This window comes from Myiozetetes cayanensis, unplaced genomic scaffold (genome assembly GCF_022539395.1).
Source record: "Myiozetetes cayanensis isolate MyiCay16 unplaced genomic scaffold, myiCay2020 scf5-8, whole genome shotgun sequence".
Classification (NCBI taxonomy): Eukaryota; Metazoa; Chordata; class Aves; order Passeriformes; family Tyrannidae; genus Myiozetetes; species Myiozetetes cayanensis.
Genome location: NW_026087742.1, coordinates 3,180,325 through 3,195,728, shown reverse-complemented (window position 1 = coordinate 3,195,728; position 15,404 = coordinate 3,180,325). Strand labels below are relative to the sequence as shown.

At 40.4% G+C, this 15,404-nt stretch overlaps 1 protein-coding gene across 1 annotated transcript in view; it reads left to right on the top strand.

Moving 5' to 3' along the window:
- EPHA6 (EPH receptor A6) overlaps window positions 1-15,404 on the top strand; it is a 356,637-nt gene that overhangs the window by 173,199 nt on the left and 168,034 nt on the right. Inside the window, 2 exon segments of the mRNA XM_050333635.1 lie at window positions 5,039-5,194; window positions 10,729-11,064. Of these exon segments, the coding sequence (XP_050189592.1) occupies window positions 5,039-5,194; window positions 10,729-11,064 (492 nt within the window).

Here is a 15,404-nt window from a genome sequence, read left to right as displayed (position 1 = left end):
CCAGTTCTGTGGGACATTTTGACTTCTTGTTCTATTCCACAAACATAATGTAGTGTGTTTTCATCCCATGGACAGTAAGAGGTGCCTGTTTTTGCTGTCACTGGTGTTTTGTACCTCACAGAGCCCACTTCAGACAGTGTGCCAGGTGAGACCTTCCAGCGTCAGTGGCCCTGCCAGAAGCTGCCAGCAGATACCAGCAACAGAAACTGGGGGCTGGATTCTGCCTTTACCCCCTCTGCCAATTAACAAGAGGTCTTTAGGGCCATGTGCAGGAAGTACATTTATATTTAGGGACTCAGGTTTTTATTCCATGGAGGGAAACAGTGAAATTTGGTGGCCCTGCTTGAAAAGGCTGAGCCGACGTTTGCAGAAGTCACCTGTGGGGTTTTCATTGCTGATCCCTTGGGATGATGGCAGGAATGCAGGGCTTAACTCTGTGCAGTCAGAAACTGGAGCCTTCCCAGTCTGTTAGCATCTGCTTTTTACCTGGGCAGCCTTTTCATTGACACAGATGCCAAAACCAAGGAGGATTCTCTGTGTTGTGTTTAACCACATTAAATCTTGTGTTAAATCACCGACACATCTTTACTAGCCAGAAGATAATCACTAATTTCTCCCAGACTTATCTAAGTGACACAAAAGCTGCTTCTGATTGCATTTCAGCCTGGGTTGGTTTTTCCCTGGCATACATGAAAGGACCTAACAAAATGAAAGTGTGCAGTCATCTCTGGCTGTCAGAGATGCACCATCTTTAGGAAGGTGCACCAAAGACACACAAAATCACAGTAACTTACAATATAGCAACCTTTTCTAGAAAAATGACTCTTCTGACTCATCAGTACAGTTTATAAAACATGTTTAAGGGCTAATTTTAAAAGGTTGTAGACCCTCTGTGTACAGCACTGTAGTCTGTGTTGAGAATAGCTTTTTTTTTTTTTTAAATGTGGTTTTCATCTGTAGTTTCACTTCTTGATATTTCCAATCAAATGAACCTCTTTTCACCTGCTTTTAATTTTGCTAATTTTGTATTCGTTCATGCTGGAACATTCTTAACCTTCCATTTACCTGTTGTGGTAGTAAATTTTATTTAGTGTGTTACTTTGGGGAAAAAACAATTCAGCTCGTTCTAAGAATTAAGTGCAAACTATTGTATCAGTATTGGAAACATTTCCCACCTCTTTCTTTTAGTAGCACCTATGCATTTAGAATCATATTTTGAAATTCTAGTCAGTATGTGGAAGTATGTAGGATGGGTTTTTTGGGGTTGATGGGGGGTTTTTGAGTGCTTAGTCAAGACAGTTTTTAAAAGAAGGTAACAATATAGAATATGCACCTGCAGGAAAAATCAATAAATAAGGGGACAAATACAGTGTGTACAACTGCACAGTGCTAGAAGACAACAGGCCTTATTAGATTGTCCTTTTCATATATTGATCAGATATCAGAGGGGTGAGAGGACTTTAAAATTGAAATGATTATCTGTTGTCAGAACACAGCAAATATGAAAGGTATCAGTCTCATAGCGCATTAGTGAGATCCAGTAAGCAATTTTAAAAGAATATATGAGGTGGAAAAGCATAACAAATTATGCAATTCAGGTAGATTAAAACACCTCTCCCACGGCTGCTGATGGTTGCCATTCATTGTAAGTGACAACAGAGTCTTCTCTGCTTTAATATGATTGATGAGTCCTTAGCAAGCTATAAAAAAAATCCATTTTCATGAGAAATGCCTTCCCACACACGGCCCAGCAGTGTCAGACATACCTAAAATTGCTCCTGGATTTCCTTTGGACTCCCTCCTCTTCAGCTGCCTCTGTGGTAGTGAGTTTTGGGGTGAAACAGCTGGAAACTGGAATCAGCCTCTTTCTTTCACAATGAAATGCTGCATTTTGTAGCAGCCAACTTATTTACCGGACTGGGCACCTCAAAAACTCCTGGGAAATGAGCAAACAAAGCTAAAGGCCGGATATTAAACTTGAAATAAGGAAAATTAATCACAAAAGTTCTAGAGTTTGAAAACCTCCTAGTCAAATCCTGCCAAAGCTGCAGCAAGGCACGTTTCTGGACGTGTTATCTTTGATGAGGCCAATTAAATTATCAGCTCTTCTCTGCATGATCTCTTGTATGTCATTGGAGAAAACTTCAGTGTCTTCCAATTGTTCATTCAGATACCCTGCTAATTACTAAGCCATTAAGACAATATATTATCTTCCCCCAGGCTTTGCAACAGTCAAATTTCATACAGCTCCTATAATTAGCAACTCACAAAGTCACTTGTGGTAGATAACATGAGGGGAAATAAGATGCCTGGCTGGGATCTGGAAGGGAGGAAAAAATACTCTGTGGTAACACAGATAAAAACAAACTTCAGAGGTTTTAGAGTAGTCATCATTAGAAACTTTTTTCATAGTTTAAATTTTAGTTTGCACTAAGGTGTGCACAAAGGATTTGTGAAAATGGCAGATGCAAAACTGTTTGCTGGGTGAAGAAAACGTTATGAGAAATGCCTTGAAAATACTGATTTATCAACCCATGCAAAACTAAACTTTCTGCACACAAAAGCACGTGGAACAAACTGTTAACTTGTTAATTTTATATGGGAAAGGTGGTTATTTTTCCCTCTTCAAATACAAAAATGCAACCCCTTTATAACTAAAAGGTGTTGAGTTTCTCATTTGCCCATCAGGCAGTTTGTGCACCGAGTAATTTTGTGTTGCTGAAACTGCCACAGGAGAATAAACAATGGAAATCATCAGGTGTGTAAGTAACCCTATTGATAATCCCTTTATAGAGCCATATCTGAATCCTTACTGTGGCTTTAGGACTCTAAAGGTGAATCTTTTTCATGAAGGGCTGGTTTTTATTTGCAGGTACCCAATAATCCTGACTGTGTGATTCTGGCTTTGAATGGAGAGTGGGTTGTCAACAGCTTTGAAATCCTCTGTTGAAAAGCTTCTCTGATGCCTCCCCCTGCCACAGAACTTGTTGTACATACTTGGTTTAAAGGATAAGTGTACTTGAGTTGACTTGAGAAGAAGTAAAATTATCTATTTATTAATCCAAGGGTTTCTCCCACCTTCTCTGCAAGTATATTTATGCTTTCTTTGAAGAGACTCACCATGTCAAAACCATAACTGCTTTAAATACAATAGAGAAACCCATTTCAGAATAAAACATTTGCTTTTTGAAATTGGAAATGAGTCTTAGCCTTGAGTTTTATTCTGTAATAGTGAACTGCTCGAAATTTAGAGAGAATATTGCCCTAGAAAAAGAATGCTGTTTCTGTTGATCCCAAGGGACATGTCACTGGGGGGACAGAAAGGAAGAAAGGTTTCAGAAGGGACAGATGTGAATTTTAGGAGTGATAAGGATTTTAGAGAGTACTCATTTTGCTTTGACTGAAACTGTAGCCTGGAACTGCAGACTCTTTAGTCACAAACTTCTTTGTATTCCACATCATGTCTGAAGGGAAGTTATTAAGGGCAAGAATTAAATATTCACCAGGGCAGATTTGGGTATGAGAAAATAGGAGGGGAGCAAGCAAGCCTATCACCATTCCTTTATTTCTGCTTTACCTCCTCCCTCCCTTCCTTCCTTCCAGCCAAACCAAAGAGGGGTGAGTGCCCACAGCCTGGGTCTGCAGTGCTGCCTCCTTCAGTGCCCCAACCCTGCTGTCTTTGCAATCAGAGCAAAATTACCACTCGCTGTAATCACAATTGTAGCAGACCAGTAGTCTACATTCGAGGGGAAGATCCCTGCTGTTCCCACCCCTCTTATCTTTAACACCAGAAATACTTCTTTTTAATTTTATTTTATTTTTTTAAGCCAGTGACAGCAGGGCAGGATTCCCCCCCAATGTCTATTCAGCGAAGTCAGAACAACACCCTGGGAGAACTGCTGAAATTGCTGGGTCAAAATTAAGCTCTTCAAATGACATTTCAAAAATTGGCTCTTGGGTTGTGAGAGGCAATCAAGTGCTATCTTCTGCAGTGTCATCTCACCTTACTCAGCTACAGGGGAAACTTCCTTTATGTCAAGAGAGGCCTTTGGAATCAGAAGAAAAACTGATCAGTGTATATGTTGTCTATGAGTTAACACTTTTTAATAACTCCATTAACATGACCTGACACTGCATCCATCAAATGCATATTTTGGGGTACTTACTGAAAACACCACAATTTTAAATTTTTTCTGTGCCTCGTTCCTCTAGCCACGTAAAGAAAATAGTCTTGAATACGTTAAAATGAGAAAAAGCCATCTGGATCTTTGTATTTACAGCAATGGTTTCCATTGCACTGCTGGAGGAGTCAGAAGGAAAAGGAGCCTGAACAATCTCTACATGTTGGAGTTGCTCTTTCCCTTCTGTTTTCACGTTGGGAAGAAGGAGGCAGGAACTGCAATGTGTGCTGGCAAGGGGTAGATGTGGGAGCTGGCAGGAGAGAGAGAGAAATCTCTGTTTAAACGTGTGTGATGAAGTCTGAGGATGGTTTTAAAAAACAATATTTCAGAATGCACACCGAGCAGGTTTACGATAAGATTTATTTGAATGACTTGTTGCTGTTTTAAAGGCCAGCAAAAAAGGGATTAGAGGTCGTGCTGTCCCTGTATAGGGATGTCATCCCTGTCCCCTCAAGGTGTTGTGAGGGAAAATTATATATGAAGTATTCCAAGTGTCTGTTACTTGAATGGGAAGGCATATAAATAGTTCTGTCAGATAAGAAGTTATCTCACTCTCTCTTGTTACCGCATGGAACAGATAATGCTCTTTTATTTCGTGGTATTAGTGAAGTTGCCTGGGTACAATTTCAAGCACCAGTGAGGACTGTCTGTAAATTGTGTAGCAGTCTCTTTTAATGATTCCCCATCATATAACAAGAACAGATTTTAAGTTTTTAAGTCCATATACCAAAATAAAATATATATGTATATATATATAGATTGGCAAGGCAGGAAGGAGCATTATGACTGCGTGGAGCAAATGTTACAAATGACCAAAACTTGCTTCTAGTAACGAAATTCATTTTCTTCTTTTGCAGCTTGCAGGCCTGGGTTCTATAAAGCTTTTGCTGGGAATGTGAAGTGTTCCAAGTGTCCTCCACACAGTTTGACTCACGTAGAAGCAACTTCTGTCTGCCAGTGTGAGAAAGGTTATTTCAGAGCTGAGAAGGACCCACCAACCATGGCATGTACCAGTAAGTCTGATCAGTACCAGTGTCTGCAATTCTCCTCTCCTGCTGCCTCATTTATTATTTCATTTTTTGTTGTAATAAATGACAAGTTTGTGCATTTTGTGAAGAATTCCATTCAAGTTAACCAAAAGAGATTTTTTTTTTTAATCAAAATTCAAACAGCACATTTCTGCTTAGTCTAGAGAACCTTAAAAATAGCCATGTTTCACAGTTTGATGACTTTTTTACTTGTCATTCTGAGGTGTAAAACAAGGAGGGTAACCGCTGCCATGCAGATAACCATGTGGTGTTTTAACTACCAGTAGGTATCTTAAATGCTTGAAAATATGCTAGTACAAAAACTTTCAAAAAAACTGGAGTCATGTAAAGAGAAAAACTGCTATGACATGCTCTGCTGTCCCCTCAGATTCAAATGAAAAGTATAAGAACAATAGCGTGTTAAACAACTGAAGTATTTGAACAGAATTTTAAGTACAAAAAGTTTTGAGAGGTAAAATCATAAACACAAAGTGCTGTTGCAAAAACCACCAGTGTGTAGCCATAATTTTAATATGTTTGCACTGACAAAATAACTGAGCTGACAGAACTGAACTGCTCCCTGTGCTCGGGATGGTCTTTCCAAATGTCCCTGTGCTGGGAAAGCTGGGAATACACCAGGTGCTGTGGATCTGAGGTACAGTCACAGGAATTCTGCAAACCTGAGGTCAGTACACAGACCAAGACATTGCCCAGCCACTAAACGGGGTGATGGTGATTAAAATTGCATTCCTCAGACTGAAGGCACTAAGCAGGGAATTGTCTTATCCAAGACAAGGGTTTTCAGAGGGGAAAGGTGAGTCCCACACTCTCCCTGAGGGATTTAGGGCTCAGGCAGACACCCCAACCACCTCCCCAGAACCTGCTCTCAGCTCAGTCCAGAGCAAGGGACACAGCTCTACAAATTTCCATAACATATGGAAGGGAATTTTGCATAAAATATGTGAGGGAATATGCATTGTTTTCCAGACTTCCCCCAGGAAAAATGGTGATTACAAATAATCCCACTCAAGTCAGTGCCTCACGCTCAGGCCATTAAAAACTTACAGAACTAGCACATCCCAGGCATTCCTGATGCTCTCATGCTTAGAAAGACAGGGTCACTCATACATTATGCAGATAAAGTTCCATATTGTTTGTAAGTCATTGGTTTTTCATCTCTGAAAGACAACTCTTTGGAAAAATTACTGACACGTGGCATCAGGATTCCATCACTACCTTTCAGAGCAGCATTACAAAAACAAACAAACCAACAAAACCAAACCAAACAAAAACCCCAACCAAATAAACAAAAAAAAACACAAAAAACCCCACAAAACTACAAAAAATCAAACAACAACAAAAACAAAACAAAAACCCACAACTCCCCCCAACCTTATTTTAAGAGACTGAAGTTAAGTTTAGCTTCCAGCATCCACTTTTTACAAGATGAGCTTCAAACCCACTTTGATCAATTCTGTGAAGATACATAGTGTCTCCTTTTCCAAAATTGTGCTGTTCCTATTTGTACTTCCTGTAGCTGCATTTTGTGCAAGAAGAGCGTGCACTGTGCAAAGAACTGTCCTACAAATCTGTTTTCAATAAGAGGAGTGAGAATTGCATTAGTATATATTGTTAATCCCTTTCTCCTAGGCTCTTTTCATTTGACTGACACTTCTTATCAATCTCTTGCTGCTGCTCTTTCATCTTATTGTATTTCTTTGCCATATGCAAGTGCTCTATCAGTGATCTCTCTGCATACACAGAGAGCAACAAACAGCATCATATCTAATCCCCTGTCTGATTACTCTGTACAGAAAGTCTAACATTTCCCACTAGAAAGTAATTGGGTGAATGGATCCACCTTTTCAAGGTCAGGCAGGCTTGTATTCGTTGTCTGAGTCTGAATGTGTCTCTTCTCATGACATGCTTAAACAACTTGAACCCAGCAAACCTGTGCTCTGTTCAGTAGCCTCTGCCACAAACTGTATCCTCTGCACTTAAGAGTCAACACGATATTTCAGCAGCAAAATCAAGCAACATACCTGAAATCTTTGCCTCTGCTGCCTCTACTGTTGTACGTAAATAGATATATGTTTATACACTGGTTTGCAATCCATCATTACACTCAGACTTGGAGTGCTGGTTTGCAGTCACTGCCTTCCAGTTCCTGCAGGTCTCACAGGAGCAGTGTCAGTGATTCTGGAAAAGGAAAAATGTAGTTCTACACCAAGTGACACTGCTTACCTTTACCACATGTGTGTATGTGTGTCAAAAACCAGTTATGAACTCAAGGGGCACAGCCAGGTGCTCATTCTGAGTATATCCTAAGGAAATGATTAATTTTTGCTCTTCTGCTGTAAATTCAGTAGTCAAATAACACGAATTTCTTTGAGCCCAATCATGGATAGTTTTCACTTAAAAAGCAACAGGTTTTTTCCAGACAGTCATCACTCATTAGTGTGTAAAATAGTGCATTACCCTCACTAGATTTCTGCAGTGCTGGGTTTGCTCCTCTCCCCTTCCAAACCCAGCTAACATTCACTTTGCCTTTGCAGAGGAAGGGAATAAAGTCAGCTCTGTTGCCTTCAGAGCAGGCCTGGTTCTCCCTGAGACACTGATGTGGATCTCCTCCACAGAGAGGGTAGAAATACTCCTTACATTATAATCTGCAAATGAAGCACAAGACATTGCTCACACTCTGGCTGAGTTCCACCTAAGCAGGAGAGCTGCATGTTTTTTTAATGCTCATCCATCTGAACTGTATTTTATTCTGTTGCATAAAATCCAGAGTCGAGAATTCTGCTGTGAGGAAAGGCTCCCTTGTTTTCACCAATACACTTGTTTTCCTTAAAAACCAATGTAAGGAAATCCCTGAGTGCTTTGCACACAGATGTCTGCAGGAGGGTTATTGCTGCCAGCTTTTTCCAACGTGTCAAACAGTCTTTGTATAATTTATAAATGATAACAAAGCAATCAGGCCACATTCATAAAAGCCCAGTGACACATAATTTAGCCGAACCTGAGGATTAGAATGAATTGTCTCTCTTTGTTCCAAGTTCTAAATCTTGGTAAATGATTCACTGCATGTCATTACAGCTTAATATTTGCATGAAATCACGGTTTAACTGGCATAATTTAACAGCAATTAAAAAGCTATTTAATCGTCATGCAAATTGGCGTGAGGGGCCTTGAGTGGGAAGTGTTTGAGGCTTCTTTCTGCGTTTGCAAGCAGACAGTCACATGCTTTCAGACACCTCTCACATAATTGATGATGGTTTTCCTCTCCACTGAAATGTGAATGTACAATAGTATGTGTTTTCTCTCACAACTGGGGATCAAGTCCCAAGTCATGACTATGAAAACTTTCACTCTCTAGTACAAATGAAAAATATTTTTATAAAAGTGTATTTGATTCTACAGATGTCATCTACCTATAGGACAACAAAAATCTGACTGGGAATGAAAATTCAGAAAGCCAGACAAAAGTCTGCTGTTGCCCAGACTCGCATTAACTCCTGTTCTGGTGTGCCAAAATTGATGAAATAACACACAAAACCCCCACTGAGCTGTGATAACCCACTGTCATGATATCTATAGTTCTGTAAGATATAAGTATGTATCTATAGTATGTAAGACTAAATCTAAGCTAGTTTTAAAACCTTGACTCCAACTCTTTAAGCAATTACACACGTGCTTAGTTTTAAGTGCTCGAGTATTACCAGTTATTTCAAGGGGATTGCTGATCCACTCAAAGTTATGCAGATATGTAGGAGTGATTAAAGCTCATCCTCCATATTCCTAAAACTCCTCATTGGTTTTAACAGTGGGGGTTTGGTAAGGCCAGTCATTATTTAATTCTCACAGCATGGCTTTAGAGGAAACATAATTATTCCTGTCTTCTGAACATAAATAATAGGAACTGAAGCTGAAGTAATCTGTGTTGGTTTTAGCTTGTTCCCATCTCAGGACTGTTTTCCAGAGTAGCCAGAACCATCAACCTCACAGTGGTTTTATGGGAAGTTCAGTGATTTCTGGATTTTACACTCTAAGCAGCCTTTTCAAGGCTGTCCCTTTACCTCTGTTTTCCACACCACTGGATAATGAAGTATCAGTATAATAAACCTTTGTTAACAAGTTGCATTTATAAGTGCTTACCTAGTAAAGTATTTCAAATACTTCAGTGTACACATCACAAGGTCACAAAGACCAGGAAGGAAAAAATAAAGGAGGCACTTTGATATTTTTGTTTTGCTTCCTAAAGAAAAGGTTTGACCATCTTTTAGGCACAAGGTCTTATCGTCATGCTATAAGTTACAGAACTGGAATTTAAAAGAGTGTTGATCAATATTTTTGGTTTGTTTAGAAAGCAGAGTATTTTTTAATCATCTGACTCTCCCATCTTTACTGTACCACTCGATTTGTTGAGTGAAATACACTCTGGGCAAGAATTAGCTGAAGTCATTTGCAAATGTTTCTTGCACTCTTTCAGGCTGCTAAAGAGACCCTGTAATAATGAATTTAAATTATTTATATATTTATATATATATATATATATAAAGCCCCAGATGTTTTTTATGTGCTCCTACACAGTAAGTCAGCAAACAGCTTAAATCTTGTTGGACATACCTGGACTGTTGTGGGATCCATGGGAAATGGGTCACTTGTGGTTCATCTGAGAGTACACAGGCAGCTTTACCACCTGCTTGTTAGATGAGAGATTTCCTGCGCTCTGCCTGCAGCAACTATCTTTGTATTTCTCCCCACAGTCTTCAAAAATTGCTTTTTCCCCTTCTTTTTGGCTCGTGGTTTCAGACCTTTAACTTGCAAGGTTGATGTCTTCACTGTTGTACTGGTGCTGATGGGGTGCCAGGTGGGAAAGAATAAAATCTTGTAAACTGCCTCTTGTGCCTGATAGGCTTGGCCTGTTGCCACCTACCTCTGTTAATGAACAGCAGCAAGGAAAACCCTGGGGATAAGCAGTGAAGGGTAGGAAAAAATATCTGGCACTGCAGAACTAATACAAACAGTTTTATATCTTGTAGTTATTCCAAAGCTATTATTTATTTATCATTTCATTTGTCTCTTATAAAACATCAAATGTTCTAAGTCTCAGAAAAGCCTACACTACTGGACTTAAAATAAAGATATAAATTTCAGGGTTAAAGGTCTACCGCAGTATACCACACTATCAAGACATACTCAGTACAAATTTGTGTTATCAAGCCTAGGTTTGACACTCCCAAGTCATTTTTGCGTTGCCTTAAATGATCTCTGACTTAATTCTATTTTACTTGGATTATTCAGCTTTTCGTGACCTCACCCATTTATCATTCCTGCCGAATTTTCAAGGATTGTGTTCAGACAACTTTTGCTCTTTTACTTTGAATTCATTGGAGAAGCGTAACTCTTGTGTCTTTTATTTGCAAATAATTGCCTTAAAGATGGTTTGGTTGCTTGGTTGGTTGGTTGGTTGGTTTTCTCCGAAGGGGCCTAACAGGTTTTCCCCTCCTTGCCTGCAGGGCCCCCCTCTGCTCCCAGGAACGTGGTTTTTAACATCAATGAGACAGCTCTGATGCTGGAGTGGAGCCCCCCGAGCGACACCGGCGGGAGGAAGGACCTCACCTACAGCGTCCTCTGCAAGAAGTGCGGGTCAGACTCCAGCCAGTGCGAGGTCTGCGGGGGAGGCATCCGCTTCGTCCCCCGGCACACGGGGCTCACCAACTCCTCGGTGACGGTGCTGGACTTCGTGGCCCACGTCAACTACACCTTCGAGATCGCGGCCACCAACGGCGTCTCGGAGCTGAGCGTCTCCCCCCGGCAGTTCACGGCCATCACCGTCACCACAGACCAAGATGGTAAGTGCCAGCTTGTCCGTCCCTCTGCCCCTGCCGTCCACGGGCACCCTTTTGTCTCTTGGAAGCCTGGCCCAGCCAGTTAGGATGGTTTGCAGGTTGCTAAATGTTTTTAAGTGCTTGCCGTGAGGACATCCAGCCCCTGCTGACGAGGGCATTAAATGCTTTTAGCAGTTGTCCCTTGACCCCATTACACAGGGCACAAAACCTTTCTGTTTAAGTACAATCTTGAGCTGCTTGAGACTATCTGTATCTGTCAGTGGTTCGTCAGAACTGGAGTCTGTCTGGTGCTTTGGAGGTTGCAGTTTTGCAGAGTAAAACACCAGAGGTTATCCATTACAATTGCACAAAGGAAAGGGAAGTGAACTCACTACCTTTGGTATATCTGTGTCTCATGGTACTAATGCAGCATTTCTCACTGTAAGGTTTTTCAACATCTGTAGGAGCCATTTCCTAATAGATACATTCTTTTGACCCTTGAATTTTAAACTTTGCATTACTGTTTGGAGCTTCTTCTCCCCCCTGTTTTAAGTTTGAATTCATGTCCAAGGTGAATGTTCACGAGAAACATGGGAAACCAAAAGAGGTCTCTGTTCTTGTTTATTTCTGCAACTTCTTCTTGTCCCACCTTTAGAAGTGCTTACTGTGCCAGGAATTGGCATCACAGGTTACCAGCAATGCAGACTACACAGCAGTGTTCTCTTCTGGCTTTTGGCACTGTAGACAAGGCAAGAAGGTTATTTCAAAATTATCCCTTGCTGACATTTGTTCCAGAAACGTTTTTCACCCACTGTGCAGTGACATTGCAACTGTAGCTGACGCGTTTAATGCAGAGCAGGAGCTGAACTGGCCAAACTACTGTTTTGAGCAAAAAAAAAAGTGATACTTTGATTCTGTTTAGTAAAAGTGCTAATGTTCAGGAGGATGGGGGTGTGTTCCACTGTAGGAAGGCTCGAGGTTTTTTCACTGATCAGCTTAGCAAAGATCTGCTTACCTGTGTCTCTGGGACGAGTGGTTTTGTTGATGAGTAAGTAATGACTTGTTCGCCTTCGGGCACACAAAGAATTACCAGCTTGCTGTGATCATGATGATGGTAATGACAATGGTGGTGATAATAATAATATTCATGGAAATGGATAAGGGAAAGCACAAAAACTGCTCACCGTTCAGGGGATGGTGGTAGCTGAAGAGTTCATTATTTAAGATGCTTAGTGATACGTAGGCCTTGCACTGAGAATTTCCCTAAGCACTTAAGCTGTGGATCACCTGCACATCCTTTTCCTTTCCCAGTAAAGGGACAAAGGTGTTAGAAATACCCCTGTGAGATGTTTTGCTGAATGGCACTGAATGCAAGTCACCAAGCACGCAGAGCTGGAGCTCACCAGACACGTGGATTATTTTTTAACTGGCCAACAGCTGTGTGAACACAGCCTGGGATGTGTACCTAACTGGTGGGCTTTTAAAACATGGTGTATTTTGCTGTTGGCTGTCCCTGCTTTGAGGATATAGATTTTCACTGCGGTTTACTCAAAACAGGCAAAATGTTCTGATAATTTGTGACACACTGGCAGTAAATTCTGGAGTGTAGAGAGCTGATATTCACTATAATAATTCTTACATTACTAAAATTGCTATTGAAAGGGCTTCAGAGAATATAAGACCAGATATTAAGAATTATTTGTCAGTTTATTTGGATATAAAAAGACAACTTAGCAGGAGAAAGCATTGTAATAAATGAAACTGAGTCATCTATAAAATGTAGTTATAAAGATAAAGGCATTTTTGTAGGATTACAGGCTGTTCAGTTGTACAAAACCATAAGCATGGTATCTAAATTTTTAGAGGTAAAAGAAAAAAATTATAATGTTGTATGAAGTGTGGAAGAAGGCTAATGGAGTTTTTTTTGAGGGAAACTAATGAGAGAACAATCAACATTTTTTGTGAGTTACTTTTAGTCATAAATAAGAAGTGGCGTGGAGAAAGCTGTGGTATCTCACCTCAGAAAAGTAAGCTGTGGAATTAAAGCTTCAGAACATTGCAGAGATTTTCTTATAAACTCACTGTTACAATCTTTCCCTATAATCTGCATTACAGTGAAATGGACAGTACTCATTGCTGCAGGTTTGTGCACCCATTCACAGAAAACAAAGATCCAAGATTAAACATGCCACATGACAGCAAATCAGAAATATATTCATTTGTACAAGGACTGTATCACTAGATTTGGTGTAAAACAATTTTTTTTTTTTTTTTTGCTTTTGATGTCTAATCTGAAAGATCTAGATCTATAATTAATGATACCCACACAACATTTATCCCATGTTCGACCACCTTTACGTATGGAATCTTTTTGTACATAAACTTTTAATGTTTTTGGTGTACACTTTGCATGAATGGTGTAAACATATAAATAGTTTTCTTCAACTGTCAGATGTTTGTGAAGAATATAGAACAGTATCTTCAGCTGTTGTAAATCCAGACCATTCAGCTAGCTGCAGTAATTTACAGTGACTGAAGACCTAGCACTTTATTTTCTTTGAGTGTATCAGATTTACTTCCCTCTGGTGGTCTTTTCTTTTTGAGAGTTTATGTGAAATTAGCAGATTCTTCTTTAAACATGCAAAATTATTAGCTTGTTCCTCAGGGAGGTTTCTCTTTTTTCGGAGAACAATCTTGCTGTGAGCACTTAGGTGAATAAATAACTCACTGAAGAGTGCTGTGGACATCCAGAAGTGAGGAATTCCTGTCACATAAGAGAGTAGAGTGGTCTGAGAGCACCAAAGAGGGAGAGCATATGCTGACAGGGGAAGGGAACTGATTCCCAAGTGATTAAAGCTCATCTGCATGCACAGAGTTCTAACACAACTAATATTAAAATCTTAGCTGCCTCTTCATGTACTCCCAAGTATCAACAAAATTAAGTGCACTACTCGGCTTTAACAGTGACAAGAAGCAGACTAAAGGAAAGTAACACTTTAAAAAGGTGCTGGTTGGGTCTGCAAGTTGAAAAGCAAGATGAAGCTTCCTTTCTGGACTAGAGACCCCAACTAAGTGCCCCCTTGGCCTGTGTGCTGGCTGGGCAGGAAAGAAGGAAGATATTTAAGCGTGTGCAATCCCAGCACCTGCTGTGTGCTGTGCAGCACGTGGGGCAGACAAGGACGGTGTAGGGCTGGCTGCTGGGCAGTGTAGATGTTGCAGATGGAGAGCCTAGGGAAGTGTGGCTTTGTTTCAAAACGATTTGAGATAGCAAATAATCCCTACTTTAACTGCAGATAAATGGGCAGATAAGTAAACAACGAGATTCTGCTCAGAAATGCACTTAAGCAAAGTTCCTGTTCAGGGAAGAACACCAGCATGTATTAAGCTCTTTCCCAAATCACTGCTACTGTAATTTGTAAACAACTGAAAGATAAAACATGTTTTCACAAAAAGCCTTGTCAAAAAACTGTCTCACAGTACTATTTTTCAGAGAAGTGCCTGGATGCCTTTTCTTTATGGGAGAGAGAAAGTTTTATGCAGCAGTAAATATGCTGAGCACAAAGTGATTGTACTCCATCGACTTTAAATCATTGTGTGAAGAAGCAGAGAATTACATGCTGAATTGTAATTTATGTTTCTCTTATGACTAATGGAAGGAAGAGACACCTCCCTATATAACTTTCTGAGCATGCCACAGAGTCTGCATTGCCTAAAGGAAATTCAGAAGTGCTTGAGTTCTTTCATACATAATTAAGGCAGTAAATAATGAATAATTAAGGAAAACAGAACTTAAAAAGTAGTTCCTATTTCCAAATAACAGTCCGTATTGGCATTCACTCACTGTGTACATTCACATGCTCTATTCCCTGAGAGCAGAGAGGAAAGGAGTACACTACAGAAATCCTTCTTCTGCCATTGCATCCTGGAAAGCTCTTCTCCTCTCACTTGTGCAGTTTGGGGGTGACTTTGGTCTCTGTGACACCAAGGACCTGCTGCCACCCCTGAGGGACAAGGGGTCCCACTCTGTGGGCACACCCCCTGACCCTGTATTGAAGCCCTGCCTCATTTTCCTGTGTCTGACTGGTGTTGGCAGCTGAGATTTTCAGGCAGACTCTGAAAGGCAATCCTGTCCGGATTCCTTTGTCCAGTACATCTTATTTTGCATGAGCCATTGGCAGAAACATCCGAGGTGATGTTTCCTCATCTGATGGTAAAAATCTTGCCAGTGTTTGAAGGGGACTGCCTTTCAGCTAATTCCTTTTCCCAGATAAGTTATTCCTGGTGCAGGTGGCTCCTCAGACACATCTGAATCCAGTGCAGATGGTCTCCAGAAAGAGCAACCATTTATCACTCTCTGAGAGCTG